The 22,626-nt window shown below is 40.5% G+C and overlaps 1 protein-coding gene across 6 annotated transcripts in view; it reads right to left on the bottom strand.

The window, feature by feature from the left end:
* The window catches only part of LOC116977738 (methylcrotonoyl-CoA carboxylase beta chain, mitochondrial-like), a 44,859-nt gene that overhangs the window by 21,716 nt on the left and 517 nt on the right, over positions 1-22,626 (bottom strand). For 2 of the 6 annotated variants that reach the window (XR_004413291.1, XM_033028467.1), the window contains exons 1-7: positions 22,580-22,607; positions 19,069-19,425; positions 12,446-12,642; positions 10,082-10,260; positions 9,846-9,926; positions 5,186-5,364; positions 3,145-3,337 (exon numbers count right to left, since the gene is read on the bottom strand). Coding sequence is in view for 5 of the 6 variants with exons in the window: in XM_033028467.1 (XP_032884358.1) it covers positions 3,145-3,337; positions 5,186-5,364; positions 9,846-9,926; positions 10,082-10,260; positions 12,446-12,642; positions 19,069-19,425; positions 22,580-22,599 (1,206 nt within the window). In the remaining variant the exon portion in view is untranslated. Of the gene's footprint in view, positions 1-3,144; positions 3,338-5,185; positions 5,365-9,845; positions 9,927-10,081; positions 10,261-12,445; positions 12,643-19,068; positions 19,426-22,368; positions 22,484-22,579; positions 22,624-22,626 lie in introns of those variants that run through there. The other 4 variants (XM_033028468.1, XM_033028469.1, XM_033028470.1 and 1 more) reach the window with 4 other exon arrangements.

The raw sequence follows: 22,626 nt of genomic DNA, 5'->3' as shown, positions 1-22,626 counted from the left end.
ACTTGTTACATCCCCAAAAAATTTCAGAAGATTAGTCAAGCATGATTTCCCCTTCATAAATCCATGCTGACTTCGACTAATCCTGTCACTGCTTTCCAAATGTGTTGCTATTACATCTTTAATAATCGACTCAAGCATCTTCCCCACTACCGATGTAAAACTAACTGGTCTATAATCCCGTTTTCTCTCTCCCTCCTTTCTTAAAAAGTGGGGTTACATTAGCTACCAAAAGTTGAAAATGGAATCAATATGTAATTAGCAGGCTCCATTTTTTAAAATTCTGAATTTCAAAATTGTTAGATATTTAATAGTCATCCATACTTAAATTCTGGGACACCAGAATACTACTATGGGAAAAATTAGAATGCTGGAAGATCTCAGCAGGTATAGCAAAATCTGTGGAAGCAAAAGGTGCATACACCATCCCCTTCACAGATGCTGCTTGACCTGATGAGTTCCATCAGCGTTCTTTTTGTTCCAGATTTCAGCATCAGTACATTTTTTTGTTCTCCTATCACATTTGCAAAATTTAACTCTTAAGCAGGCTGTGCATCCGAGCAAAATATTGCAATAAATGTTTTTCAATGGCTTTCTTGCTCCAAATACGTCACAGCTGCTTCTGTTCCCGTTTGACCGGAGGAGACCCAGGTTCAATCCCTTAAAAATATTCAAAGATGCTGCTCATACTAGTGGCACACTGGCGCAACAATAGAGTTGCTACTTATAGTGCCAGGATTCCGGGTTTAAGCTGACTACGGAGTGTGTATGTTCTCTGTGTGACCATGTGGATTTTCTCCGGGTATTCCAGTTTCCTCCCACATTCCAAAGATGTGCTGGTAAGTTAAAGGTAGACACAAACTGATGGAGTAACTCAGCGGGACAGGCAGCATCTTTGGAGAGAAGGAATGGGTGCCATTTCGGGTCGAGGCCCTTCTTCAGACTAATTGGCTTCTCTAAACAATCCCTAGAGTGCAGGATGGTTATTGCGGCCCGCAAGAAATGCAACACCTGTCCCTTCACCTCCCCCCTCGACTCCATTCAAGGACCCAAGCAGTCGTTCCAGGTGCGACAAAGGTTCACCTGTATCTCCTCCAACCTCATCTACTGCATCCGCTGCTCTAGATGTCAGCTGATTTACATCGGGGAGACTAAGCGTAGGTTGGGCGATCGTTTCGCCGAACACCTCCGCTCAGTCCGCAATAACCAACCTGACCTCCCGGTGGCTCAGCACTTCAACTCCCCCTCCCATTCCCAATCCGACCTCTCTGTCCTGGGTCTCCTCCATTGCCAGAGTGAGCAACAGCGGAAATTGGAGGAACAGCACCTCATATTCCGTCTGGGGACCTTGCGTCCGGATGGCATTAACATTGAATTCTTCCAATTTTGCTAGTCCTTGCTGTCTCCTCCCCTTCCTCAACCCTCTAGCTGTCTCCTCCCACCCTCCCATCCGCCCGCCCTCGGGCTCCTCCTCCTCCCCTTTTCCTTCCTTCTCCCCCCCCACCCCCCATCAGTCTGAAGAAGGGTTTCGCCCCGAAACGTCGCCTATTTCCTTCGCTCCATAGATGCTGCTGCATCCGCTGAGTTTCTCCAGCAATTTTGTGTACCTTCGATCTTCCAGCATCTGCAGTTCCTTCTTGAACACTTAACACACCCTTCTCTTCATTAAAAAGGTGAAACTACTGACCCCTCCTGGAGACATTGTAGATGACAGATTAGAATGCGATCGACAACAGTTTTGACTTAATTATGAGGAATAAGGTTAGTTTCTGCAAGACTGTGCTCAGTGGCTGCGTTAAATTCTCCTCCACAACTTGAATATAATCAGGGTTTATCTTCTTGTTATCTGTGAGCTGAAGAAGAACCCCTTGATGCCAAAGGATGAATAATACACCTTTTTGTTGTGGTCTTGTTTGTACACTTTACCACTTCCCTATCCTGGTTTTAAGCAAAGAGGTATTAAGAATATGAAAGCAAATCTTTCCTTTGTTGTGAGTTTAGCATTTCATTCTCATTCTTCCTCACTTGTCGTGGTGAATTTAAAGCACACCCAAAGGTTTTCTCTAATAGACAAGTGGCAAGAATTGAAAGGAAGAAAGACAGGGTGTGTTTTATTTTCATAAAGTTAATAAGATCTACGGGAGGGGGGGGGGGGGGGGGAAGGGGGTGGAAGTGGGGGAAGCTCTGGCTTCTGACCTTCGGGTCACCACTCCATCCTTCCCCCCCCCCCCCCCACCCCTCCTCCCCACCCCCCCCCCCACCACCTCTGACGCCTCTTCCTTCTCCCTCATTTTCACTGTCATACTCCACCTTGGAAGCAACAGCAGGTGAGAGGGGAGGGAGCTCCACAGTGACCAAGGGGGCACACTGAAGAGCTACAACGTGAGCCACAACAACAGCCATGTGAATCGGTGAAGATGGGTGCACTGGTACAGACCAACAGTAGTTTTAAAGTGAAATGACACAAAGTGCTGGAGTAACTCTGTCAACTGAATCAGTCCGAGGAAGGGTCCTGATGTTGTCTATCCGTGTTCTCCAGATATCCTAACCCGCTGAACTATTCCAGGACTTTGTGTCCTTAGGGTGGGTGAAGAAAGGCTCACTAGTGCACCTTGCGAGTCGGGTGTGACGTCGGAAGCCGCGACCCTAAACCGCCGTGGAGACGGTGCGAGCCAGAGATGGATCGGCGGGTAATTCCATTCACATTCAGCATACATTTTATATTTGTTTTATTTACATTTCTGGCACTCCATGGTGCTTTAGACACATGGGAGGGGTGTCATTAGCGGGCCAGGGGTGTATTGTGATTTTATTATTATATGATCTCTGTTGGTCCAGAAAAATGGATAATCCAGAAAGGCTCTGGAACCAAGGATGCCAGAAAATTGCTGTACAATCTGTATATTGTTACCATGCCTAATTCTATCTTCACCATATATATTGACAATTAACGGAAGAGTGTCACAAAATACTTATCAGAACCAGGTACTGCTGAACGTAAGCATTCGCAGTCCAGGCTATGACACGCAAATTGCTGATTCAACCGAACTAAACTAATTACAAACCAAAGTTTAAACAGGGATCATTCTGGCGTTCATTTCATGGAAGATGCAAGTACTTATAACCTCCAACTGCTCAGGCACTCACCAGTTTGATATCCAAAGTATATGCGTAATCTCTTGGAGCAAGACCATTTAGTTCTTCAGCTGCATAGAGAGGCTCTTCGAAGTCAGTTGGCATATTTGGTGGAAGTTCAAGATTTAAAGTGGCTATGATGTTCCTGGCACATTTGTATGCTTCTTCTTCTGTGGCTGCAAAATGATCAATGCAACCGCTAACCCTGAAGAGTAGAAAATTCTACTGTTGTATAATTTAAACAGTGAAATGTCGAGGGTTACTTAAATCCAAAATGTTCGCAAGAGAATACATCATGTATAGGGAAGAGAATGGATTGTGAAATAGCAATAGGTGGATTTGGACCCAAATACCAACAATTTCTTCATCCCCCACCTCCTTGTAGATACTACTCAACCCGCTGAGTTCCTCCAGCAATTTGTATGCTGCTACAGATTCCAGTATCTGCAGCCTCTTATGTCCTTATGCTCTCCAATGGTGATTTAAAAAAAAAAAACCCACCACTGTTCAGCCATTCTCATGCAAGTCAGGGATTTAGTGAGTGAACGATGCTGACTACTCCACATGTTTAGGCACACGAGTTTACTATGCAGTGCCTCAATTAATGTTTTACCAAAATACGCATATTTCACCTTCTATCTTATTCTCCCATTCTGTTCCTGCTTCATCAATTGCACAAGGATTGTTAACAATGACCTTGCCTTTTGAAATCAGCAAATATGCATTTGTGCGAGAAGGATCATGTCCCACATCAGGATCTTGATCACAAAAACTCGGGCTGTCCTCCAGAGCCACATCGGAGAAGTGTAGCAATGTTTGAATGTGACATTAAAACGAGTACCCTGACTGCGTCCTCAAGTAGATATAAAAATAAACCACTGACAATTCTTTTAAAAGGTAACAGAAAATTTCCCCAGTTCCTTGGCCAATATTTCCCCCCCAATTTATATATTATAATACATTACCTAATTATAGTCACATTTATTTGTGAGCATTTGCTATGTGGAAAATGTTGTAATTATATTAGTGACAATGCTTTACAAACTACTAACATCAAAGTGTTTTGAAATGCCGCAAGGTCTTTAAAGGTTATAAAAAACCCAAACCATCACACAATCCAACCTCCCTTCCATTGACTCCATTTATACCTCACTCTGCCTTGGCAAGGTCACCAGCATAATCAAGGACGAGTTGCACCATGGCCACTCTTTCTTCTCTCGTCTCCCATTGGGCAAAAGGAATAAAAGTGTGAAAATGCACACCTCCTGGTTGAGAGACAGTTTCTTCCCAGCTGTTATCAGGCAACGGAACCATCCTACCACGAGAGAACAGTCCTGAACTACTATCTACCTCATTGGAGATGAGTATATTTGATTGGACATTACTGGCTTTATCTTGCACTAATGATTATTCAAGTTATTCCCTTTATCATGTATCTGTACACTGTGGAGGGCTCGATTGTAATCATGGATTGTCTTTCTGCTGGTACACAAAATTGCTGGAGGAACTCAGCGGGTGCAGCAGCATCTATGGAGCGAAGGAAATGGGCGACGTTTCGAGCCGAAACCCTTCTTGCTGACTGGTTAGCACACCAAGTAAAAAACTTTTCACTGTGCCTCGGTAAACGTGACAATAAACTAATCTAACTAAACAACTGAAGTGGAAATTAAGATTCCTGCTGCCAATATTTAAAAAATTCCTGCAAGTTCCTTAATAATTGTCCCAATGTTTACTCAAACAAATTATATGCACACCGGACCCAGGTAAGGAACTAGTTCCATTTTTACCGACATCCATAAATTAGAAAACACACAAAATCACTTGATATGCTAAACATACCTTCTTAGTATTGTATTTAATGGCATCAAAAACACATAAGACTGATAAGAAAGAACAATTACTAAAAGTGGAAAGGGAGAATCAGCTATTTCTATTGTTCATATGTCAGTTTTCAAACTTTTGAATATAATATTATTATGGAAGTTCAATCATATGTACGGATGTACACAAGTTGGGTGTCTGTAAAATCCTGATGCCCGTATTTGATACTTACTTTGCATGCATAGTTGCTCCTCCCAGATCTTCAGGGCTAGAAACTTCTCCTGTTGCTGCTTTAACCAGTGGAGGTCCAGCAAGGAATATTGTCCCAATCTTATCCACCATTACTGTTTCATCTGCCATGGTTGGGATATACGCCCCACCAGCTGTGCATGAACCACAAACAACTGCCACCTGTAGAGAACATTGAGAAATTGAGGTGACTGCATTCAATGTACAGTGCCTTCATGCATTCATTCCCTTTTTATTTATTTATTCCTTTTCTATAATGTACTTCCTTTCCACTTTCCCCAAAGGTACAGAAAATGCCTCTAGTCAGTAGTGGCTGAATAATTCCTGTAAGACAATGGGACATAGTTGCAGTGTGCAGATTGGCTGCAACATATCCTGCATTGAGTGGTAATGTTTTAAAAGACTCTATTGAAAGGAAAGTACTTTGAAATCAATGTAGATATTGGCCACTGATTCATAACTACTTTGCACCATCCCAAAAACAGCAATTTCATTCCCATAGAAATCTTGAAAATTACTATTGTGCTGCATTCCTATCCACCCAAATATAACACCAATAATTCAATTCGTCAAGATAAAGAAGCCAGAGACATACTTAAATTGCAAAAATAGTGGCCTAATGCCATGGTACCATTGACTTGAAGTTGTAATAAATTGACACAAGAATGAGAGGGGAAATGGGTAAAAGAAAATCATCCAGTGAATAGCGGGGTTCTGAAACTCAATGCCTGAAAAGATGGTAGCACGAGAAACTCTCATCCCATTTAAAAAGTATTTTAAATGTAAAAAGTATTTTAAATGTATCTGGATGTTATCTGAAAACCCATGATCTTCAGGGTTACAGCCAAAGTACTGAAAGATAGGATCAGTCTGGGTATCTCTTTACAGCTATTGCTTTCGGGAGAGAAAGAAGGGATCTGAAATTAGTGATCCATTTCAATTGTAAATGTGGATTATAACGTTTCAGGCTATTGCCACTCGTCACGCCTGCTCTGGGACAGAAAATCGACCTGGATCAAACTGGCAGGAAGATCTCCAACAGCCTTGAGGTACTCAGAAATATGATTATCTTATGTGCCGAACAGGTGGGTGGACAATTGCCTCATCATCTTACGAGCAGAACGCCTTTGACAGCATATAACGCATTCGCAGATGGATGTGCTCTTTAAAATGGGCTTAGGGAATCCACAATTGGATGCAACTGCTTTACAAAGCCATCAGTAGCGCACTCTAAGTTAACGGTGGCAAATAGAAAGTTTCACGAGTGAATCCTGAGCCAAGGCCCCTTCTCGCCACTTTTTTGTATGTGTGTTGTATCAAGTCTTTTGCTGAATAAGAATGGTGAGGAAACTCAAGTCAAATCAATTTGTATATGCACAACAATGCCATGTTCCACTTGGAACCACAATCAGTCTGCAGATTGATAAGTATTTGCAATCAATTAAACTGGTCTCTGGAGCAGTCAATTGCAGGGAAAGTGGGGGCATGTTCTTTCGCAAGCAATCCAACTGCTCTTTTGCTCCTTTCACCATCAAGTTGGATTATATGAAGATGCTGGGATTATGGTTCAGGGGAGTTGAGGTATACAGCAAGAACTGCCAGGTGTAGCCCATACCCCACTTCTGTGCCACAGCAGTCATCTTCCATTTCATCTGAAAATATAGGGACATGATTCATAGGTCTCCAGTGAAATGATGGAGGCAATCATCCTGACAGCCATCTTTGGATGTGGCTATATCATGCTGTGCACAGAGTCTGAGAACACAAATACCAAGTGCCACTATGTACTGAAGTTTTATCTCTCCCTGGAGCTGCATAGGATGAGTCTGGCCAGTTTGCCATTGAATGTTCTACTCAATTAGAATGTGCCACATCATCTGGCCTTCAGAAAATTATCTGCAGATAAAGATATTTAACTATTAGTCAGACAATCATCTGTGTGGAATACACCTGAGGGGAAACATTGAAGCTTGGTGCAGCTGCCATAAGGTTTTGTGGGGAAAAGTTGCAGTACTAGGTCCTCCCATTATTGGATACCAAAGGATGGGTGCTGTACAGTAAGCACCCAAAAATTTCACTAATGGCATATTTGGGAATGAAACAAAAATGACATTTTAACATGTTATAAAGGAATGCAATGAAAATTATTGCAAAAAACAAGGCTGCAGATATATAGGTTTCCAGAGAAAAGAAGGAGAAAACTGGAAGAGTGGATGGGCAGTACAAAGTCTTGCAGGTAATATGTGGATACGGGTGTGGGTGATTTTTGGTAAGCTGACACGTCTTCCTACCCTGCCTCTTGCAAAGACGCTATCCCTCACTCTCAATTTCTCCATCTCCGCCACATCTGCTCCCAAGATGAGGCTTTCCATTCTAGTACATCTGAGATGTCCTCTTTCTTTAGTAAACTGAGTCCCCCCCCCCCCCCCCCCCCCCCCCATACTGTTATAAGTCGTTCCCTCACCTGGGTTTCTTTTTTGTCCCGTGATTCTCCTCTTGTTCCCCCTCACACCATATGAAAAAGGATAGAGTCCCACTGGTCCTCACCTTTCACCCACCAACCCCCGCGTCCAACACATGCTCCAACATTACCGTCATCTCCAACGTGATCCCACCACCGGTCTTTGCTGATCAAAATAAAATCACACACCTGTATCCACCTATTACCTGCCAGGCTTTGTCCCGGCATTCCTCTTTTCAAGCTTTGTTTCCAACCTCCCTCCACCATCAGTCTGCAGAAGGGTCCCAACCAGAAACGTCACCTGCCCTACCCACTCAGTACTCCAACACTTAGAGAAATATATTATAAGTTTAACTGTGCCTTTTAGAAATCAATTAAAAAAAAAAAAATTTAATCTTCAAGACTGGCTTAAACATTATGGGCTGAGCGGTCTCCTTTGTCATAAATTTTCTCTGATGTTCAATGTCAGGCCAGGACATTTTACAGCCCATCCGTTGCAGGCAAACGATCAATGGTGGAAAGAAGGTCATGATTAAGTATTAAAAATGATTTCTGTTCGAACTTCTTATTGGATGGTGTGCTCTTCCTCTCACCCCCCCCACCCTCGGCATAAAAATTACAATCTCAAAAGAACCCAATTGGTCTATCCATGTATCATAGAAACATAGAAACATAGAAATTAGGTGCAGGAGTAGGCCATTCGGCCCTTCGAGCCTGCACCGCCATTCAATAATGATCATGGCTGATCATCCAACTCAGTATCCCGTACCTGCCTTCTCTCCATACCCTCTGATCCCCTTAGCCACAAGGGCCACTTCTAACTCCCTCTTAAATATAGCCAATGAACTGGCCTCGACTACCCTCTGTGGCAGGGAGTTCCAGAGATTCACCACTCTCTGTGTGAAAAAAGTTCTTCTCATCTCGGTTTTAAAGGATTTCCCCCTTATCCTTAAGTTGTGACCCCTTGTCCTGGACTTCCCCAACATCGGGAGCAATCTTCCTGCATCTAGCCTGTCCAACCCCTTAAGAATTTTGTAAGTTTCTATAAGATCCCCTCTCAATCTCCTAAATTCTAGAGAGTATAAACCAAGTCTATCCAGTCTTTCTTCATAGGACAGTCCTGACATCCCAAGAATCAGTCTGGTGAACCTTCTCTGCACTCCCTCTATGGCAATAATGTCCTTCCTCAGATTTGGAGACCAAAACTGTACGCAATACTCCAGGTGTGGTCTCACCAAGACCCTGTACAACTGCAGTAGAACCTCCCTGCTCCTATACTCAAATCCTTTCGCTATGAAAGCTAACATACCATTCGCTTTCTTCACTGCCTGCTGCACCTGCATGCCCACTTTCAATGACTGGTGTACCATGACACCCAGGTCTCGCTGCATCTCCCCTTTTCCTAGTCGGCCACCATTTAGATAATAGTCTGCTTTCCTGTTTTTGCCACCAAAATGGATAACCTCACATTTATCCACATTATACTGCATCTGCCAAACATTTGCCCACTCACCCAGCCTATCCAAGTCACCTTGCAGTCTCCTAGCATCCTCCTCACAGCTAACACTGCCCCCCAGCTTAGTGTCATCCGCAAACTTGGAGATATTGCCTTCAATTCCCTCATCCAGATCATTAATATATATTGTAAATAGCTGGGGTCCCAGCACTGAGCCTTGCGGTACCCCACTAGTCACTGCCTGCCATTGTGAAAAGGACCCGTTTACTCCTACTCTTTGCTTCCTGTTTGCCAGCCAGTTCTCTATCCACATCAATACTGAACCCCCAATGCCGTGTGCTTTAAGTTTGTAAACTAATCTCTTATGTGGGACCTTGTCGAAAGCCTTCTGGAAGTCCAGATACACCACATCCACTGGTTCTCCCCTATCCACGCTACTAGTTACATCCTCGAAAAATTCTATAAGATTCGTCAGACATGATTTACCTTTTGTAAATCCATGCTGACTTTGTCCAATGATTTCACCACTTTCCAAATGTGCTGCTATCCCATCTTTAATAACTGACTCTAGCAGTTTCCCCACTACCGATGTTAGACTAACTGGTCTGTAATTCCCCGTTTTCTCTCTCCCTCCCTTCTTAAAAAGTGGGGTTACGTTTGCTACCCGCCAATCCTCAGGAACTACTCCAGAATCTAAAGAAGAGGACAGAATGAAAAATGAGTTACCTGAGCAATGCCTGTAGCAGACATTATCGCTTCATTATAGAATGTTCTACCGCCATGATTCTTGTCAGGAAATATATCTGCCTGAATAGGACATATGCAGATCATCATTAACATCATTAACAAACATTGCCCGCTCACCTTAAAGCTATGCCCTCTAGTATTTATCAGATATATTTTCAACCTTGTTACAGCCTTGTAAAGGCTTCTGACCATAAGCGATCCATGTAGTACTCTACCTGAAGTGGCAAAAATGCTCCTCCGCTGTCCACCAAATATATACAAGGCAGTCTGTTTTGAATTGCAATGTCCTGGGCTCTCAGCTGTTTCTTCACTGCAACTGGATAAACTGTCCCTCCTTTGACTGTTGCATCATTAGCAATGAATACACACCAAACTCCACTGACTTTACCTATTCCTACATGAAATATATATGATAACAAAGATAACAAAGATGAATTAGCAGATAAAAGAAAATTTACATATATCCATATTGATGTTAATGCTGATTAACTGAACCATTTATAATAAGAACATTGTCTATTCAGGCAGAAGCTAAAATAGGCAAAGCATTTAATACTGGAGGCACACGTAACTGCAGATTTTGAAATCTTGAGTAAAATGCAAAGTGCTGGATAACTCAGAAGGTCAAGCAGCATGTATGGAAGTAATGGATTGTTTTGGTTCAGGGATTTTTTTTTGTCTCCAGGTACAAATGCTGATGTGTGAATGTGCGATAAATACTGAATTGTGATTCTAGCCCAGTATTCTAGAGAACCAGTTTAATCTTGCGGAATATTCTCTAGAACAAGGTAACAGCTACATTTAATATGAAAACAGCAATATTGGTCAGAAAATTGAATACCGTTCTTTTTGTTTTGTTTCAATTCAATACCAAGACAGAACTTAAAGAGTTAAGAAGTTTCAGACATACAATCACAATGAACCATTATATTGCAACTACTGAATTTGTAGTGTGTTTTAGTTTTCAGGTCAGCATCTTTTTTTAGTTTGATCTTCACAGAAATAACACTAAGCAATTTTTATTTTGGCTTACTCATCACTCACACAGAGAACAAGTGTTTCTCTCAAGATCACCCTGACATGTCCAACTTAAAAAGGACACTCAAGCATTAGTTCTTCCAAAATAGTTAGACTTTGCACTTTGGTTTCAGGTGCAGTCCAACATGTTGGCTCTGCCCAACCCATTCGTTTATTACTTTATACACTCCTGATATACCGGAGTCTAAAGATATTTTGGAAGAATTTTGCATTTCATAATAGATTTTTACCATTCAGGAAATGAAAGGATATCGAGATAGCGCAGGTATATATAGTTGATGTAAAAGTGCGGCTATAATTTAAATAAATTGCACAGCAATGTCAAAAGCTTGAACAACAGAGGGGAGCTGCTGGAGGAACTCATCAGGTCAGGCAGCAGCAATGGAGGCACAAATGGATTATCTGTCTTTCAGGTCGAAACCTTTACCTTAGACTGAAAGAGGGAAATTAGCTAGAAAAAGATGAAGTGGCAAGAGCTAGCAAGCAATAGGTAAATAAGGTGAGAAGCGGGTGCTTGATAGATAACAGTCAGGTTGAGGAGTAGAGAAAGTGACAAATGCTGGGAGGTGATAAATGGAGGAAAAAAGGTTACACGTTCTGGGATCTAAAAGGAAAAGGTGGTGAAGAAAATAATTTAAAAAAGGATTGGTGCCAAATGGGAACAACAGAAGGAATCAGAGCCTGTGGGTAAATGGCAGATGGAATAGGTGGGGGGGGGGGGAAGAAACTGAAACAGCATCAAGGAGTTGTGTTGGCTATTTCTGTTCCTATTTTTGATATTCTTTACCTCTGTTATCCTTCCTTTAATCAGTTACTTCACTTCAGGGCAATAATAAAGCAAGAGATTTCCTTGATCAGTGCTATGCAATTCCTTGACGATCATGGAAAAGGAAAAAGACCACATTTGTTTTAATTATAATTACAATACCCTTTTGATCTGCCCTGTCCGTATTTGTTTATTTCCTATTTCAGTGGTGAATGCTGGTATCATTTGGGGACTAAATTTAAGATCATCAAATCATCTTTCATACAATCAAGCTAATGCATGTAGGGCTACAATCAAGAATCTAGAAAAGATTTTCATCAACTGTATCATAATTCAATTCCCTCATTCCCTCTGGGCTCAGTACGCTCATCATGCCAGAACTCCCAAATAATTTCAAATAAAATTGTATATTTAGTTTGGCATAAATTGATTGAATAAAATGAAATATATCTGTGTATTAAACAATTCGCATCTCGGCAGCACCACCATTGTGAGAAACATCCCATGCATTAACAGTTGAATCAGTGCAATCGGATAAATTTTATTGGATGAATATCATTTCTCAAAATATAACTTGAATGGTGCACCATTAACACTCTAGAATTTTTGTGAATTGTAGAAATAGATTTTTGACAAGGTTAGAAAGAATATCAATTATTAAATGGTGGACAAAATAATGTTATCTTAAAATCCAAGAAAAAAATTGATTCCTTAAGAGAGATATGACAAACATTTATAATGCTCCTAAATGAAAATTAGGCCTAAACATTAATACCAGTTAAGCAGCCAGCAGCAGGAATATCTCCATATGGCATTCCCAGACCAGCAAAAGGAGACAGTTCCAATATCTCCCCTTTGTCCAGAAGCAACCGTAAACGATCTCGGACCAACAGTTTTTTGTTCCTCTGGGTGTGCCTCAGAATCGCTTTTTCACCTCCACCTTTCTGCACCTGTTTCATCAGCTCCAAATACCTGTTCCAGGAAGCACATTATTAATACATAGTCTCCCGCATCAGAATATAAATGGAAAGGAAATTGTGGAGATGTGGAGCAGGAAAGAATGATTGGCCTGGGTTTTCAATCTAGATTTATGTTCACTGGAGTAAGTTTAATATCAGGGAGGATAAATTATACTCAACTACGATATCCCCACAATTAAATAATTTGCCAACTATCACTATTGAAATGACTAAGCAAAAAATATATATATTTCAAGTTTTAGAGTCCTTCAGGCCAGCACAGAAATGATTCCTGGAAAAGCAAACATAAGAGAGGAAAATATATTAAATAAAAATAAGGATAGAGCTATAAAATATTACAACAACTATTCAGGAAGTTATTCATTACAAATTAAGCTTTGTGAGTCACCCAACAGCGATGTCTTGCCACCAAACAATACAATGGGACAGATGATGAGATCTCAGATTTGGTTGACATTTGTTCTCAGTTAGTTAATCACAACCCCACTTGTCACAGTGCTGACTTATCCTTATACTAATGAAGCGAGATCCAGTAAAAAGTAGCTGCTCCACTTCATCACCCGGCTAAAAAAGGAAATCAGACTGGCAAAGAGGAGACAGGGGATAGCTCTGGCAGATAACATTAAGGGAAAAAGGGTAACCAGACAGAGAGTGGGTCCCCTCAGAAATCAAAGCTGTCAACTCTATGTGGACCACAGGAAATGGGCAAGGTCTTTAAAGAGTGTTTCTCTGTTTTTACCTTGGAGAAAGACAGGAAGATGGAGAATCTTGGTGTGTTGGAAGGAACTGCAGATGTTGGTTTACACCAAAGATAGACACAAAATGCTGGAGTAACTCAGCGTGACAGGCAGCATATCTGTGTAGAAGGAATGGGTGACGTTCCCATGGGGGAATCTTGGGGTAGTCACTGGAAGTGTCCTGAGAGGTGTCAGTATTTTGGTCACAGATGTGCTGAAGGTCCTTATGCGTATGAAGATAAACAAATCTCCCTGGCCTGATCAGATATATCCAAGGACACTGTGGGAAGCTAGAGAGGAAATTGCAGGAGTCCCCGCTCATAAATGAGTCGTCATTAAGTACAAGCGAGGTGCCGGAAGACTGGAGAGAGGCAAATGTTGTGCCTCTATTCATGAAGGGATGCAGAGAAAAGGTTGGGAACCAAAGGACAGTGACCTTAACATCTGTGGTCAGAAAGTTACTAGAGATTATTCCTGAAGGATAGGATTCTGAAGGATGCATGCACTTAGATGGACATGGGCTGATTAGGGATAGTCAACATTGTTTTGTACGTGGGAAGTCATGTCTCACTTGAAGATGTGACCAAAAAGGTCGATGAAGTCAGAGCTGCAGACGATGTATAGAAGGAGTTTGGTAAGGCATTTGACAATGTTCCACATTGTAGGCTTCTCTGGAAGATTAGATCCCATGGGATTCAAGGAGATAGCTGAATGGATAGAAAATTGGCTTCATGGAATGAAGCAGAGGGCGATGGTGGAAGGTTGCTTTTTGGACTGCAAGCCTGTGACTAGGATTGCCTCAGGGTTCAGTGCTGGGCCCATTGCTGCTTGTCATCTATATCAATTATTTGGATGAGAATGTACATAGCATGGTTAGCAAGTTTGCAGATGACACAAAAGTAGGTGGTATTGTAGATAGCGAAGATTGTTGTCAAAAAAATGCAGCAGGATCTTGATCGGTTGGGTAGGTGGGCTGAGGAAGGTGGGCAGGTTGATGGAATTTAATACAGAGAAATGTGAGATGGTGCATTTTGGGAACACTAACATGGGAAGAACCTACACAGTCAACGGTATGGCTCTGGGGACTGTTGTAAAGCAGAGGGATCTAGGAGTACAGGTACATAGTGTGTTGAGGAAGCTAGGACTTTATTCCTTGGAGCATAGGAAGATAAGGGGTGATCTTATAGAGGTGTATAAAATCATGAGAGGAATAGATGGGGTTGACGCACAGAGTCTCTTACCCAGAGTAGGGTAATCGAGAACCAGAGGACATAGGTTTAAGGTGGGGGGGTGGGGGGGGGAAGATTTAATAAGAATCTGAGGGGTAACTTTTTCATGCAAAAGGTGGTGGATGTATGGAACTAACTGCCAGAGGTAGTAGTTGAGGCAGGTACCGTTGCAAGTTTTAAGAAACATTTAGACAGGTACATGGATAGGACAGGTTTAGAGGGATATGGGCTAAACACAGGTCGGTGGGACTAGAGTAAATGGGATACGTTGACCATTGTGGGCAAGTTGGGTCGAAAGGCCTGTTTCCATGCTGTAAGACCCTAAGACTCTATGTAAAAACAACTTACAGCTTAAAGGAAATCACTGGGCCATTTGATCCTATTCTCCTGAGTTTTTGTTGAAAGAAAGTTACACTCATGTTCCATCCCACATTGTTAATTCCCTGCAATCTAAAATACTCTAATATAACTTTAACTAATATAACTAATTGCAACCTTGTTGTGGTCGGGGAGCTTGTGTGTCTCAGTGACCCCTAGAGTTATGCCAACGGGAGATTCATCTCCTGTTAGGGTCTCCCATGCTGGACAGGTCGAAGGGTAGAGGTGAGACTAAGAGCGATCCACTGGTCCTCCAGGTTGGAGATTGAGCACAGGGCTAACAACCCTGTCTCGTAAAACAAATATGTTACGGAAACAGCAACTGAAGGAACCTGGGGTAGTGTCCAGAAGCTAGCCCAGAACAGACAGGAGTGGAGGACCTTCGTTGCTGCCCTACATGCCAGGAGGCATAATAGGCAGTAAGTAAGTAAGTAACTTTAATATATGCTGAAACTCTCGGACGTACTTCCACTGACAAGTTCTAAATCTTGCAATCTTCTTTTCAAAGCTCATGAACTTGCAATCACACATCCATTGCTCACTAATCCTGTAATCACTTCTATTGGTCCTAAACCATGAGAATTTCCCTTGCGTCCCAGGTTCAGGAATCCTCATCCCAACAATCTTCAATCTCAAGCCCAGGTCTTTCCTTTTCAGTGGTTCTGAAATTAAAGGGATTTTTTTTTCAGACTGGTTCTGGACCTCTAGCCCTAGCTACAGATTAAAACGCCCGTTCAAAATTCAGCTTTGGTGCTATATAAAGAAAAGGAATTGAAATTATACAGGATCTGTGATTATCTGGATCACCCCAAAATCTAAATTATGTGGTAATTTTGGAAATATGGTGCATTTAGATAATCTTTGTTATTGACTTTACTTTAAACTTTAGAGATACAGCACGAAAACAAGCCCTTCAGCCCAACAAATCTGCGTCGACCAGCGATCACCCTGTACACTAGCACCATTCTATACACTAGGGACAATTTACATTTTTTACTAAAGCCATTTACCTAAGCCTACAAACCTGGAGTGTGGAGGAATCTTTGGAGTGTGGGAGGAATGTACAGCGCAACTTGTGACACATATGCTAGGAGAAGAGGAATAATGACCATTTATTGAAAGAGTGCTGGTTTAAGAGTTTTTATGTTAAATCCTGTTTTGCAGTTAAAATTAAGTCGAATGGAATTGGTCTGCTTTGCCTGCTAAGAGGAATCTCATCTCTTCCAGATGTAGTGTTTCAAACATATTTGATATCCACATTTTTATTGTTGGTGTGGGCGCATTTTTCCAGAATTTAAGTATGAGCTTTTTTCCCATTATTAGCCCGTAATTGAGTAAATTCTTCTGAAACACGTTTAGTTCAGGGTTACCTTCCGATATTCCAAAAATGATCCATTCTGGTTTTGGTACCAGTTTTATTTTGATTAATTTTGTAAAGATATCAAATATTTCATACCAGAATTTTTGGATTTTTGTACAAAAAACAAAAGAATGCGCTATGGTAGCTTCTTGACACAGACATTTATCACAGATGGGTGAGACATTAGGGAAGAGTTTATTTATTTTAGTTTTTGAATAATATAGTCTATGTAATGTTTTGAATTGGATGAGAGTATGTCGTACGTTGATCGAACATTTATGCCCCTTTAGTAAGTGATTATCTCAGCTCTCTTTTGAAATTTTTATAGCTAATTCTTGTTCCCAGTCTCTTCTAATTCCATCAGTTGTGGGTATTTCTATGTTTAAGATGATGTTATATAGGTACGATATTAGATTAGCTGATTCCGCCTTTGTCTTCATTTTTGGAACTATTACAAGCATGAGGTGCAATAGTAATTTTAAAAATAAATAATTAAATAAATAAATAAATGGTGCCAGGATTTGGTTGGTAATCCCCTTTCTGCGGAGTTGTAATAGAGCGATTGTTTCTCCTTTCTTTTTCCTTCTTTTCTAGAGTCTACTTTCTTTCTTTACTTCCTTCTCTAACTTCTTTTCTAAGGGGCTTTCTTTTCTCAACACTCTCTTGCACCTTCACGACTCTTGCGCACTTTCCTTACTTCCTTTACTTCTATCTTTTTCTTAAAGCTCAAAAAATGAAGCGGTACAAAAAATGTATTAAGACATATGTGTTGTGTATTATTGTAACTTACCGTACTTCTAATAATTTTTTTAAAAAATAAATAAATAAAAATTAAGTCGAATAAGGCTCCAAAATGAAAGATCACTATAGTGATGCAGCATTATGCATGATAGCAATAAGGAAGGTATATCTCTATTATTACCGGGACAGGCAACATCTCTGGAGAGAAGGAATGGGATCCATTCCTTCTCTCTAGAGATGCTGCCTGTCCCGCTGAATTACTCCAGCTTATTGTGTCTAACTTTGGTTTAAACCAGTATCCGCAGTTCTTTCCTACACATACCTATATTATTCACAGGCTACCTCTGAGGGCAGACGGAGAAAAATAGAATACAATAGCCTTTTCTAGTGAATTAAACATTTGTATTTTGCAGTGTTTTTTATGAAACTATAAAAGACATTGTCAAAGTGCTTGACAGCCATTGCAGCACTTCTGTGGTGTAGTCACGACTATAATATAAAAAAGGCAAACTTTACTTACACGCAGCAAGTTGCCAATATAGGCAATGATGCGAAAACCAGATACTACTAGTAACAAGTGAGGGACAGATATTGGTCAGATCACTGGCAAAATCTCATTTGATTTTCTTTCAAATTGACTGGTTGCATAACCGCCTGGTTCAGCAATTTGAAAGCCCTGGTTCAGCAATTTGAAAGCTATTTATTTAGGACAAATAAATATTATATTCAAGTGGTAGTTTATGCATTTCAAATAATAATCATAATCATAATTGTAATTTATTAGCCAAGTATGTTTTGCAACATACAAGGAATTTGGTTTGCCATAGTCATACCAAAAAAGCAACAAGACACACAACTACTTAAAATTTGACATAAACATCCACCACAGCGGCTCCTCCACATTCCCCAGTGATGGAAGGCGATAAAGTCTTATCTTCTTTGCAAAAAGTGCCACACATTGCCAAGTCCATCACGGGTGCTGTCATCCCCACCAATGAAGGGATCTATCAGAAAGGCAGCCAGCATCATCAAAGACCCACACCACCCTCTCATCTCACTGCTGCCTTTCAGAAGAAGGTATTGGAGTCTGAAAACTGTGACGTCCAGGTTCAAGAACAGCTTCTTCCCAACAATCATTAAGCTATTGAACATTACAAAACCAACCAATCTGCAAACTATGAACTGTCTTTATTTGACTTTTTTTGATTTATTATGTTATCTATTGAGTACTATGTTTACAGACCTGTTATACTGCTGCAAGTAAGAATTTCACTGTTCTGTTTTGGCACATGTGACAATTAAACACTCTTGACTCCCTTTCCTTTACATTTTGTCCAATTAGGACAAATAAATATTATATTCAACTGGTAGTTTATGCATATCAATGTCCCGTAGTATTATTTCTTGCATCACACTCCTGACTTTATTCAGTCTTAATCGGCCTCTGGTGAGCCAAAGGAGAAATGCTAGTTTTATATTACATCCAAAATTTATATACCTTGCATTTACTTATTATGTTTCTGCAGTACCTGTTACTCAAGAAGTGTAATGGACTTTACATAGTGTGACACACAATAGATGCACATTAGACTTGAAGGGGAAACTGTGAGAAAAGCTGCACAGGCTTAGGCAATATTTTTAATCCAGTTTTCTCTCTCCACAGACGCTGTCAGATTTGCTGAGTCTATTGTTTTTATGTCAGATTGCTGCATCTGCAGTTATTTACTTTCAAATCATTTCACCTCCGCAGAATTTAAACTGTGAGGAACAGAAGCAATAAGGCTAACTTTTTTTGCTCTCAGCAAGAAATATAAAACCAAATGTAGGCACGCAACTGTTGCCCTAGTTGTGATAAGCTAACTTGGTGTTCTTGAGGAACCAGCTTGACATCTTGATGTTTCTATGTTCAGCAGCCACACAACACAGTTTGACAGTTTCAATAAAAAACCATATTTAATAAAACACTGCCTTACCTTTTACTGTGGATCATACTATTTTGTAAATTAGATTCAAAAACATGTTGGTGAATTGGCTGAAGTTTCCCATTTAAAACTGGATAGGCGTTTGTAAGATAAGTTCTTACCAAACTATTGAACATTAAATTGTGAGGGAAGCAAAGTATCTTCATCCACAGAATAGTTTTCCCAAGAAAGCGTATTTTAAGGCAGGTGTTGGCTGTCCATAATCTTCTCACATCAGCAGCATAATTGGGTTGTCCTCTTATGTTGCTGTTGCACGATTCCTGCTGCATTTTCAGATATTCTTTAAATACAAAGCTGGAAGTTATCCTTGATCTTGAACCAAATCGACCTGTAACCCACCTGGACCTACTAACAAATAGAAACAAATTAGTTATAAATAGATTTTTTTTAATTCAATAATGAAATTACACCTTTTCAAGAAATTGATACGGTAACACATTAGAATTACAATCATACATAATCTGAGTCCTGCTACATTTCTAATGTTTATATTTATTTTAATACTGACTTTGATCATTGTCTTCACTTTTGTTTCACTTTAATTCATTAACCTGACCGTTTTGTTGGTTTCTACCAATAAGATGATGGACCATAGTCTAGATAATAAGAAATCAGTAAATAATTAACAAATGCCAAAAAAAAGTTTTCCATCATTCCATCGTTCAGCACGTGCATTGTGGACCAAAGGGCCTGTCCCTATACTGTACATTGTACAAAGGGCCTGTCCCTATACTATATAATGCTGGCCTTCGGAAAACAAATACATTTTTGATAATAAGGGAATGAAGATATATGGAGATATGGACTCAGTTTTATTTATTATGTTTATGTTCCAGGCTAACTAAATACACAGGAATATGTTCTGATAGAAAAACTTACAGGAGGTTTAAATTGGGTTACTATTTCAGTCAAACTTTTTAATCTATATTGCATATGATTGCTCTGTGAATGCATAAACTATTAAAAGTATTAGATAACTATAAATATTTCTGCAGAGACCGTCATTAAACTCAGCCCAGTGTTCTGGGATAAAAGGCTGGATTTAATTTAATTTGACTATTTACCAGCAAAGGTAATTCCACATTGTAATTAATCTGCAATAAATTGTCAATGGTAAGAGGGGTGGACGAAAGGATGGTCAATGACAAAAATTACTTGTGCTGGTGCAGGATTCCCAAAATGTTAATTTGAGAGGGCTAGAATACAAAAACAGGGATGTAATGCTGAGGCTTTATAAGGCAATAATCAGACCACATTTGGAGTATTGTGAGCAGTTTTGGGCCTCACATATGTTGAAGGATATGCTGGCATTGGAGAGGGTCTAAAGGAGGTTTACGAGAATGATCCCAGGAATGATTAACATATGATGAGCGTTTGAAGGCACTAGGCTTTTACTCGCTGGAGTTTAGAAGGATGAGGAGGGACCTCATTGAAACATTGAATAGTGAAAAAGGCCTGGATAGAGTGAAATTGGAGAGGATGTTGCCACTAGTAGGAGGGTCTAGGACCAGAGGCTGTAGCCGCAGAATAAAAGGAAGTAACTTTAGAAAGGTGATGAAAAGGAATTTATTTAATCACAGGGTGGTGAATCTGTGGAATTCATTTCCACAGACAGCTAAGGCCAAGTCAATGGATATTTTTAAGGTGGAGATTGACAGATTCTTGATTAGTAAGGGTGTCAAGGGTTATGGGGAGAAGGCAGAAGAATGGGGTTGAGAGGGAATGATAGATCAGCCGTGATCGAATGGTGGAGACTTGATGGACCGAATGACCTAATTCTGCTCCTAAAACCTATGAACATTTAGTACCTCGCCTCCATCCTCAGACTACAAGCATGAATTTTCTCCTTTGTCATTGAGCGGTCCTGCTCGTTTTAAATGTATCTATAAAAAGTCTTGGTGTTTTCTTTAATTCAACTCGCTATTGATATTTCCTGGTATGTTTTAGTCCTAATTGCCCACAAGATCTTTCTTGCTTACTTAATATTCTTCAAAGGTTCTGTCTGATTTCATCTATTTATACCTTATAAATACTTCCTCTATCTTTTTGACCAACATCACAACCTCTTTGAACATCCAATGTTCTATTACCATGCCATCCTTCCTCCTTACTGATACCTGCCAGTCCTGCACTTTGATCAGCTGACCTTTAAATGGCTCCCACGTCAGATGAAGATTCACACAATTGCTCCCAGTTTAACAAAGGAGGACCCGGTGTGGGGGTACCACCAAGAGGGAGGGTGGGGGGATCAAAGGAGGGCCTGGCACAGGATACTTGTAACTTTGTTGGTGCCCTTTATGTGGCAACTCGTCGCATACCTTGGGTATGCAAAACAAATAATTTCACTGTAACTTGTCACATGTGACAATAAAGTATTAATTAATTCATTCATTCCCTAGATACTACCTAATAATGTTGTAATCTGTTTTATCCTAACTTAGTACCTTACCCCCGAGGGATGCCTTCTCCTTATTCAACTTTATCTGAAAGTATACATTCAAAAACATATTTCTACACAGCACGTTATAATGATCCCAGCTTATGTTGAGTCTTATCTTTATTTGAGCGCTGCATGACAAGTCAAATTTCACTACACCAATTGGTGTATGTGATAATAAATATCCTTTGTGGCTACATTACTTAGTAGTGGAGGTTGATTCAACAAAATGTAATATAGAATTGTATAAATACAAGGGTTTTGGTAAAAGAATGGAGAGTCTAAGTAATTTGGAGATGTTTCTTCTCGAGGGAGAAACTGGAATTTGGTATCATCGTTTAAAAATAAGGGGCAATAACCCAGAGATAAGGCAAACTTTATTAGCATCGGGTCATAATTTTTGAGTTCTTGAATGTTAAGACAGACGAGTAAGGGATCACTGCAAACAGCAGGAAATGCAGAGTTGAGCAGAATCAGAGCAGCCATGGCAGAACAGTTTATTGGTCTGAGAAGTGTACTCCCCCTCATTCATATAACGATGAACACTGCAATCAATATAAAGATCATAGTGCAAATATGATTATATAATCCAAAACATTGCATTTTGTGATAGACTCCCCCGGGGAGTATAGAAATTTGAGCAAAAAGTATCCCACTCCGGAAACAAAACGGCAAAGCAATTCAAATGTTTTTTTTACATTGTACATAACATATGTTTCAAACTCCCGTCCATAGTTAAGGAGAGCAGGCCAACTAACTGCTAGGGAGAAAAAGGAAACCGTGACTCAATTTGCAAGTGTAGAATCCAATGTAAACATTTGCGCGTCAATATTACGTTTACCCAACGCATTTACGTTTAATCTCCGGTGCATATATTTCTCGACCAATCCAACGTTAATCCAATCCAATGGTTTACACTAAAGATCTTATAGCGGAGCTCCATTAGAACAAGCCATTAGGCCGCTCTGATCTCCCGAGTGCCAGGCACCGAGGCCGGAGCCCAAGTGACCGCCGGCCACAAGTGTTCAGTAACGCGGGGACCAGGCCCTCGCCACTGTGACTTACGCTGCCAATTTGCTGCTCATGTCGGCCACCCTCCCTCCAGCAGGTTC

Source organism: Amblyraja radiata, chromosome 10 (genome assembly GCF_010909765.2).
Source record: "Amblyraja radiata isolate CabotCenter1 chromosome 10, sAmbRad1.1.pri, whole genome shotgun sequence".
In the NCBI taxonomy this organism is placed as follows: domain Eukaryota; kingdom Metazoa; phylum Chordata; class Chondrichthyes; order Rajiformes; family Rajidae; genus Amblyraja; species Amblyraja radiata.
Note: the sequence above shows the minus strand (reverse complement) of the source record. Positions and strands in the feature narration are given on the sequence as shown.